The sequence below is a fragment of the Halyomorpha halys genome, unplaced genomic scaffold, assembly GCF_000696795.3.
Source record: "Halyomorpha halys isolate HHAL.00 unplaced genomic scaffold, Hhal_1.1 Scaffold5.1, whole genome shotgun sequence".
NCBI lineage: Eukaryota > Metazoa > Arthropoda > Insecta > Hemiptera > Pentatomidae > Halyomorpha > Halyomorpha halys.
The window spans coordinates 982,006-992,207 of NW_027106871.1; the positions used below are offsets into that span (position 1 = coordinate 982,006).

Genomic DNA, 10,202 nt, shown 5'->3' on the forward strand with positions numbered 1-10,202 from the left:
CTTAATACTTTTAACACTCTAATATTGTCGTCCTTAAAGTGATCCTTTCCAGATCATCATAATTGTAAATTACATGAAAAACCGATGAAAATGACTCTCTGTTCGAATTTACTGCAATGTGCCCATTTATTTAAAGATCAGGTGGTGATAGACTAATTCAGTTCTCATTTTATATCCAAATTACAAAATAACTTTTCTTTTGAATATGTTATTGTTGTTTGAGAATTAGCTTCCTTGCTCCAAAAACTTTATTTTTTTCCATTTATTTTAAATCCTATATATTTTTACTATCTGATAAAAATAATAATAATAATAGGACTGCTCTAAATTTCCTTTAATAATTCCTGTGTTTTGTCAGACCAAGGAGTTTGAAAACAACTTCTCTTACAAGTATTTAAAAAAAAAAAATGATTTTCTTGTTGTAGTTCGAAGCTGATAGGCGTGCATTTATTATCACTATTAATTCATTTGGAACTGAGTTAACTAAAGATGATCGTTCTAAACTTTACCCACGCTGTGGGATTTTGTACCCTGATGGACTTTCTGCATTATCCAGAGCTGATGATTATGAACAAGTAAAAGCTGTTGCTGATTATTATAAGGTAAATTTTTTGAATTTATTAATTATCGACCAAAATTATTGAAAAAATGTTTACAGAATCTCATTAAACTCACAATCGTAAGAAATAAAACTGTTTAAGAATACTTTTTTTTTTTTATTATTTTCACTTTCTAACAACTTCATTTTTTGCATATATATATAAACATCCACGTTTTGGCCTTCTTTTTTTTTAACTGGCTATTTTCAAACATTTTCCTTACTTCTTCATCCCAGTTTTCTTGGGGCTTTTTTTAAACCTTGTTTTTTAATTTAATTAAATACCTTATTTTAGTGTTAAGCCTTACCTTTCTAGGCTTGTTTTTTCCTGAAGAAGTACCTGTTAGAAATAAAATTATTTTTTGTGGTTAGATGTATTCGAAATTATGAGTAGTAGAAAAATAAATTATAACTGGGATGGTTTAGATTTTTGTTTAACAAATTTTTATTTGTTAAACATTGTTATTTAATGTTTTTTATGTAACAAATTTAATCCAATTTAATTTAATTTTGAGTTGATTTATGGTCGATGGGAATTTACACTTGGTAGTACTCCAACAAGGTCAGGAAGAGCAGCAACTAACAACTTATTCAAGGCTAACACTTATTATGTGATGCTGCCACATAAGTCGTACATCGCGAGCAAGATTCAACCCAGACTTCCTTTGACTCAAGTGTGCTGGAAAATGGTTTAGTTTAATAAGAAATTTTTTTTTAAAGATCAAAAACTAGAAGTTTATTATTCAGAAAGATTTAATTTTCAATTAAATTACTATTAACTATTAGTTAGTTACTTTTATTCATTACTAAGTAGGTAAAATATCACAATGCATTCTTAAAGAATTTCCATTGTTTTAGAATGTTAAATGTCTCATTAATTATTTTATTTCTTTTTTAATAGCAATATCATGCTTTGTTTGATGGAGCTGGAAATAATCCTGGTGAGAAAACACTTGAAGATCGCTTTTTTGAACATGAGGTATAACTTTTATTTACTTGATTTTAAAATTGTATTTCACTCCAATTTTTTAGAAAATAGTTATTTACTTGTAGTTGCTTTTGTGATGTAAATGATAACCTTTATTTTTATACATCATGGTTGCTCGTTTAGTTCAAATTTATTTCACTTGGTGTGTATTACTCCATCTGTGTTCGTGTTATTTCACTCAGCCAAATTTTTGATTGTCAAATGATAAGAATATAAGAAGAAGTTATAATTTATTTTTGTAAGTACCCTCTTATTAATAGTAACAAGAAAAATCTGGGGTGATGTGCGCATCACACAACTTACACTCACCACCCTACATACATCCTCAAGTTTTGTATAGATTGGACTCCTACAGTTATCGCTATTTTTGTGATTTTTAAAGTGGAAAAATAATCTTAAGACCAGAGTTGGTGAAAATTAAGAACAAATATTAATTTTTCTGTTACTATAAAATTTATATTTTAGGGTTTCTTGAGGTGGAACTAACAAATATAAATTTTCTTCTTGCCAAGAATACAACAGTTTCACGAATGATGATGCTGTTGTAAATAAAGCAATCGAGAAAGATCAGGGAGAGGGGGAGGAAGGGTGGGTCTTTGGTCTTCCCTTTCAGGTGGGGTGTTAATATTTTCCTCTGCTAGTTATTCATAAAAAGCTTTAATATTATGTATTTGACCATTGTTTATTGTTACTAATAATGAGTATTTTTTCCAAATAAACAAAGTTAAAGTTACTTTGGAGGGAGAGTTTCAGAAATTCATCATTTAAGCCCTGTCAGACTATTTCAATGAGGATAATAAGACCTAGCTGATATTAAAGGCCAGTTAATTCTACATTGATAAGGCGAGTTTAATCAAAATTGTTTGATCTGTCTTTGAGAAAATTGTATAAAAAAAAAAAAACCTTCTATGAAGTGGTGTTTCTAATCGATTGATTTTACCAAAAAATTTGCTGTCTCATACTGCACAAATTATATGTAATTACTGCTTATTATGACTTTTCATTTTTGAGCTGGGCTGTTTCATGCCATTTTTCAATTTCAGGCACTCTTTTAAATATTGCTCGATTAAACTATCTTGAAGTCTCCTCTTCCCGTTTTAAGCAAATATTTCAAAAGTGATATAGGGCTGTTGCTCCCTGGAGGTCTTAATGGAGCGGGTCCGAGTGGGAAGGATTGCCTTTTTTTTGTATTATGAACTCCTCTTTTACACTGTTTTTTTCAATTTCAGACACTTTTTAAATTTTGCTCGATTTAACTATCTTAAAGTTTCCTCTTCCCGTTTTAAGCTAATATTCTAGCTAGGCTGTTCATGCTCACAGACCACTTGGTAATTTGGACTGAGGGGACCTCATAATGTGTATTTCTGTTAAAAACTTAAATTAGAAATTTTTCATGATCGCAATAATTTTTCTTACTATAAATTCCATATATAGGTTAGTTAAGGTAAAAATCATGGAGATTGTTGGCCTTATCACATCATTTATGTTCAAGATCAGATCTGACCCAATGCTTCCTCATCACTGCAAGGCTTGGCATTTTCATTAAAGAAAATTTTCTGCCTGTGATAATTTTTTTTCCTTACCAAAATTTTCACTTTTTGACATGGTATACCAACCATCTTTGGTATGTGCACAGTGTATTTTTATTCTATATACAACAATATTATACAGCAGAAGTATACTTAATAGTTATAAATCTTGCTCCAAAAGTAAGATATACTGGCACACTAAAACGAAAATTTTACACAAACTGTATTAATGTTATAAATTAGTAGTTCAGTCTCTTTATTTCAATAAATTCTGTGGTGTATGTATATAAACAAAGGTGATCTTTATACCATCAAATATATTCCTAAAATCGTGCATTTTAGAGCCTTTAAAATGGATTTTCCTCCTCCAAAGGTCAATATCTATGACATGAGACCTTTCCTTACTTTCTACATCATTTTTAAAGGCAATGTGGATGAACAACTGGAATATTACTTTAACATTTTTGAGTCAATTTTATTTATATGTGATAATAAGTAAAAAAACTGATTGTGTGGTTTGCTAATACTCCGTCAAATTATGAAACCAACAATGCAATAAAGTGTGTGTTGATGTGGTCAGCACTTTGTGCATTAAAAATGTTCAAGACTTTAATCTTACCATTTAAACATTTACTTACAGCAAGTATTAGTCAATGTACACCATGTCAGAACCGAGAGATAGTCTTGTCTTACCTTTTGAAACATTTATTTATTTATTATTTTTTTTCTTCTAAGCCCCATGGGTGTATGGGGTTGAGGGGAAGCTCTTTTACTGCATTGGGAATTCATTTTAAGAGGGGGCTGAAGAAATTAGACATTTTGAATAAGAGGTAGTGTTGTGTGTTAGTCTGATGGTGTCGGGGCACACCAGATTTGTTTTGTCAGTAATGGTTCAGTAACTTGTCCTCAGTCTATTGACTGTTTGAGTGGATCTGCCATCTTTGTGGTCAAGAGTTCAAGTACAAGTCAATGTTCTGAAGAGAGGGTTTGTGCAGTGCCGAAGGCTATAAAAAAATTTGATGTGCCTCCTCGTGATGAACTCTTGTCACACCATTGGTTAGTCGAGTGTTGTATGTATGTGGTCAGTCTTTGCTCTTGGTAATGAAATATGTCATACTATGCGTCTGATCATGCTGCTTTAAAACTATTAGAGCTTCTTGGCTGTTGTTGGTGCTATGTTGGTCAGCAAGAGTGCTCCATAGAGCAGGGCTGGCATGAGCACAATTTATAAATCATTAATTTGTTAATGTGAGGTGTAGGGAGAAATCAGGAGAAGTTAATAGATGATTAAGCCTGTAAGACTTAGTCCTAACAGCTTGATCTTCTTGCTGCAGCAGGGAGCAGACGCTTGTGATCCCTGGATAAACTATGCTCCCTGCTGGTCTATTCTTGTACCCTGCTACCTTATGGACTTTAGGTAGAGGGCGCTTATTGTTCTGAAAGGAGAAAATAATACAGTCAGTCTTCTTGGGGTTAGTTGTAATATTCAGTCTCTCCAGCTTCTTGGAAATTCGCGGTCCTGTTGTGTTTTTCATAGCAAACCATGAGACACTGAGTCAAACACTTTCGTGCAGTCTATTGAGATCATCGCAGTTCAATTTGAACTTAGCTTATAAATATGTGTAATGGAAAATGATTTTATAGTTTTAGTACATGAATTAGTGATGAAATAGTAATAGGCACATCTAACACTTCACTCTGTAAAAATCTGCATTTATTAAATATTTAAGTATAGTTAAATTTAAATATAGTTGGAAGTTTTTTTTTATTATTAATTTTAATTAGGTTTTTTTATCGTGTTGGAACATGTGCAATAGCAATTGCTAAGGAAGAGACAAAAGAAAAAAAAAACTTCAACTGTATATATATAGTATTTTTATTTTAACTTATGTTTGCTTCAATACTTTTCTCTCAATGAAGAGAATTTTTATTCTCTTGTTCAATTCATCTTAACTTTTAATAAAAATTATGCAATCAGAAATTAAAGTTCCTTCATATCCATCTGAATATTTTAAATAAAAATGTTATCATTTAAGTTTTTTTTATTTTCAATTGTATCATACCTAAGAAGAGAGATTTCATACTACAATAGACAGTAATTTGTTGTTACTATATTATGTGAAACCATTGCTTGATCTAGATAATATCTTACACTTTTTTAATTCTGAAAATAAGAAATAAAATATTTTATCATAAGTTTAATAATAGTACAAAAGATAATTAAGGAAGAATATTTATTTTGTGAGCCCTTATGATCTATTTTAATGCTACTTTGTTCTTATTCTAGGTGAAACTGAATGTACAAGCTTTCCTGCAACAATTTCATTTTGGAGTATTTTATTCTTACTTGAAATTAAAAGAACAAGAATGTAGAAACATTGTATGGATATCTGAATGCGTAGCCCAGAAACATCGCGCCAAAATTGACAATTATATCCCTATTTACCCTGTGGATAGAAATTGATCTGCTACCATTCTGTTATGTTATAAACTCAATTTTATCTAAACAAAAATAATAAGAAGGAAACATCATTTCAGGTTTTATCATTTTATGGTTCCCACTAAAGGTTTGTACACAAGTTTTGAGATTGTATATTTTTAACTGTATAAAAGTTACATTCCATCTTATATAAATAGTTTTTATGTATGTTATATGTAATTTTTGTTGTTTATAAGTATGTTATTGTTAGAAATTTTAAATAAGTTTATTTTTTCCTTCATGCAATGTGGTCAAGATCCCTCAGTAATACTCTTTTCTTTCAAGATTGTTGTTTTAAAAGTTTTTTTTTTATTTCTATTCTAATTCACTTAAGTCTTAATTCACAAGTTTTTGTAAGTGTAATGTTCACTGTTTGGAATACTAAATACGAACTCAGCCTTTTATATTAATTAATGGTAATTTCAATTGATTTTAAATTTGTTTCTTGCATTATTAATATTATTTGTTGAGGATATGTATTATTGAATATTTTAAATTGATTATATTTCCAGTTTCAACCCTATAAGAGAAAAATCTAGTGAAAATACAACAGTGTCATCATTGTATGTAATAAATAATGTTTAAAAATGGTCATGAACACCTGTTATTGCCAAAGGTGTTTATGCTACCAAGTTATGGAAATATAGTATAATTGTATTGTTTCTCTTAAAGAATAATAATAGTTGAACTATCATCAATATTGCTAGTAAAATTACGTCAACTTGCTTTTAGATGAAGAATTAAATGGAAACATAATCCTTCAGGTATTTTATAAAGCATATTCGGTTGTATAATTGTATAGATATTTTATTTATTTACCATGTGTAAGATTTCTTGTATTAAATACAACATTTTGAGGTTTTCAATAATTAGTTTACTGATGTCTTAAATTAAAAAAAAAAATTAAACTAATATATACTTATAAATATCTTTTATTTTATTTAGCCTTTCCAAGTGTTCACACTTAAATAAAGATCATTAATTTTTCAATCATATTTGAAAATTAATTTAGGTGTTAAACATAAATGGCCGATAAATTATTGTTAAATAAGGTTACAATTGTAAAAATCATTCAGGAGAGCTATAAAGTTTAAGACAAGAGTTTTTTAAATTGAAGAGTGATAGGAAAGTTCTGATGTATAATCTAAGAATTGCTTTCATACAGCTCTATTTTTATTATTTACTCTAATCACTTATATGTATACTAGTTAATTGTACTTAAAAATTATTAGTTCTTTTATGTTGGTTTTCATTCTTCAACGCTATCTGATATCTACCTATTAAATTGTTAATAAAATTTATTTTCTGTTGTAATAATTTTTTTATAGTGTTTATCTCTGATGAATGTCAAATGTGGTATTTAACATTAAGGTGAAATAATAATGTTAAAAATAGAGTAATTGTACCTCAAATAATACTTCTTTTAAAAAAGGAATCAAGGATGAATAGACTAATAATGTAAAAAAAAATTTTACTTAAAGCAATTTTTTAATGTACTGTTTCATGAATTGTTCGATCTTTTTCTTAATGCCCTAATGGTGCTTTGCGGTCATTCATTCAGATCAAAATCTATTCAATTAGTTTTAATGTGTTGAGCACAAGATTTCAAAATTTTGATCTAAACGAAGACTTTTTTTATTTGTATAAATTATGATACAAAATATTGAATTAACATTACAGATGTCAAATATCTTGTTTAAATGACTGGATATTGGCTATTCTGGGACAGCTCTGGCCCCATGGGAAAGTTTTAATGGTGGCCTGGAACAAATTTGTGTTTCCAAGTTTTTTGGGTTTTTTAAAACCCTTATTTATCTGTAATTATTAAGTCTAGTCAGGAAGGGGGGAAAGACAATCATATACATATTAAATAAGTTGTTTTTAGTTGTTAAGCACTTTTCATGATTGAATAACAATTATCCATATTTCAAGTAAGAGTCTTAAAATAAAAAATTATAAGGAATATTTTGTTATGTCTCAGGTAGAAGATTTAATCTGTTACTAGAGAATCAAATGAAAATAAGCCTATACTCCATTAGATTATTAAGAACACAAATTAAACATATGGGACTTGATCTGATCTATTCTTTGGACTATTATCACATAGTTTAGTACTAAGAAATGTTCAATTGATTTATTCTGCATCAAGCTCAGCAAGATACTGCAATAGATCAGCCTAGTGAAATAAAATTAATAGTTTCAGAGAAAAGCAACGGGGAATGGATTTTATTAATTTTGATCATTGGATATTGCAATCATGAAACCTAAAACCTCAAGTTTTAAGAAATGAGGTTTAATTTAGTTTTTCTTGGGTGATTACAAAGGTTCATTATTGAATAAAGTAAACCAATTAAGAAGTCCTATACCTGCATCTTCTCTAGTAATGGTTCGATTTCAGTGAATTTTGTTATGTGCAGCACATAATAATCATGATTAGATATCCTACAAAACAAAACAAAAAAAACAGAGAAGGTAAGCAAAAATCTTGTTTTATTAAAGTGGTAATTCTGATCTTTTATTTAAGAGATAAAGTAATAAAATTAAAAATAAAAGTTAATTTTTTATTTTGATATGGGAGGTCCGGATCAGTCATCAATTCAAAGAATTTATTTGTGTCTCAGGTTAAACTTTGTTGGTTCAGAAAAGTAGGAAGACACAGACCTTAACAGAGCATAAAAGTGACTTCATATCTGGATGTTCGTTGCTATTGGCTATACCATTCATAAATCAGAGCTAGCTGAAAATGACTGTTGTCAAATGTGCCTCTGTGAATATGCTCCTTAGTGCTCCTAAAAATCCCATCTGCCATTTTTACATTGAGTATACTAGAGCTGTGAATGCTGCGAAATAAGACCAAAGTTCAGTTTGTATGGAGTCCTCCACCAAACTTTATCAAATGCTTGCTACACACTACAAAAGGTACCTGTTAAATCAATTAAGTTTCTTTTCGAAACTGGAAGCTATGAAGTTGATGGGTGAAGAATTATGTTGGCTAAAGTGAATTAGTTGAAAGATATGTAAACTCTATACAAAATTTAAAGGTTTAGGAAAACTAATTCAAAAAGAATTTACATTTTGCCTCCATAAATGACAAAGTATGAGTATAGGAAAACTAGAAGGGGCTACCATCTTGAAATAGCATCATATGTTTATAAGGAGTTTCTAGGATTATGCCTGGGTGTTCTGAATGGGAACCGTATCTGGAATGAAATCGGTCCTCAAGTTTTCGAGAAAAGACAGATTTTTTAAATATTTGGTTCCTTGATTCTAAACATTGTATTCATTAAATGTAAAATCTCAAATGATCAGTAAGTTAATATTTTTTTCTGTGTTGATTACAATAGTTTCCTATTGAAAATAACTATCTTTAAAATACTTTTTATTCCTAATTGATATTTAAATTTTTTTTTAATTTAATTTAAATTTTATATATGTACATATATATTATTTAAAAATTATAAAAAAATGGCTGTTAATTAAACCAAGAACAAGTCATGGAAGTTTTTGTAACATACCTTTTATAAAAAATGAGAATACTATTCCTTAAAGTTTTTCAACTCCCCATAACCCTAGACAGGTACTAACTTGAAATCCAGCTATTTTGCATGCAAAATAAATTGCAAAGTGGTGAGATTCTTTCAGTTCTTATCATTTCAACAATTTCTTGCATCCATCACCGGTAGATGAGGGAGTCTGATGGATTTGTTCCTTTTTTTTTATTTATCCTATGTTTGGTCATATCTGACTGACAGGAGAAGGGGGAGGGTTATCCAACTGGTAACCAACCTATTCTATCCAGAGTGGGAGAGTCAAATTTCATTAAGTGTGGCCACCACATACTAAAAGTCAATCTTTCCCTACTACCGTTTTAGATTGAGATTGCTAAGGCAACACCTTAATTAACTCAGCTACAAACGATCTCTAAATAGATTTGATACTAGACCCGTTTTACAATAACGTACCTCCCCAAGTATGGCCCAAGTAGAAAAAGGTCTGTATATATTCCGATTTATGTAACAATGCATAATGCAACTAATTGCTTTCTGTTTTAAAGTGATACAGAAAAAAAAGGAGGGATAAGATCCCTAAAAAATCTAATCAAAATCGGATTAAGGTTCGATCGAATACGCCCTAACACAAATTAAGCGAACAAATACGGAACCCAATTAGTTTCTAAACGTTTTTAAGGTAAAATGCGAGTGAAAATTTTCCAATTCTGACGATATTTATTTTTTAAGTTCCTGCAAGAATTCAAAGCTTCCCTACTTCTAGATGCAAGGAAATAAAAATCTAAATGATTATCCATAAGTTGTGCAGAAATCTTATATGTTTATCTTGTATAGATCAAGGAGGCATTCATGAGAGTTTATTCTGCCTGATTCATGGAAAAGAAAAAATTATTAAGTGTCTAATGTTTTCACTAAATTGACTATTTCAGACAGTAGTCTTATCTCATATCATCCAGCACTGAAGAAATATGCCAACACTATCAGGCACATTCTTGACATTACTAGATTGGTTCGTACAAAGGAAATTTGGTTTTTGCAAATAAATTTACCTTTTTCAGACTATTTATTTATCTATTTTTATACCAGATCGGCCTGGTGG

General features: G+C 29.6%; 1 protein-coding gene across 1 annotated transcript in view; it reads left to right on the forward strand.

Annotated features, from left to right (window-relative positions):
* Positions 1-6,911, forward strand: part of VhaAC39-1 (V-type proton ATPase subunit VhaAC39-1) — an 8,904-nt gene extending 1,993 nt beyond the window's left edge. Inside the window, exons 5-7 of the mRNA XM_014438418.2 lie at positions 426-602; positions 1,500-1,577; positions 5,403-6,911. Coding sequence (XP_014293904.1) covers positions 426-602; positions 1,500-1,577; positions 5,403-5,579 — 432 coding nt within the window. The 3' untranslated portion in view covers positions 5,580-6,911. The remainder of the gene's footprint in view (positions 1-425; positions 603-1,499; positions 1,578-5,402) is intronic.
* Positions 6,912-10,202: the final 3,291 nt, after the last annotated feature.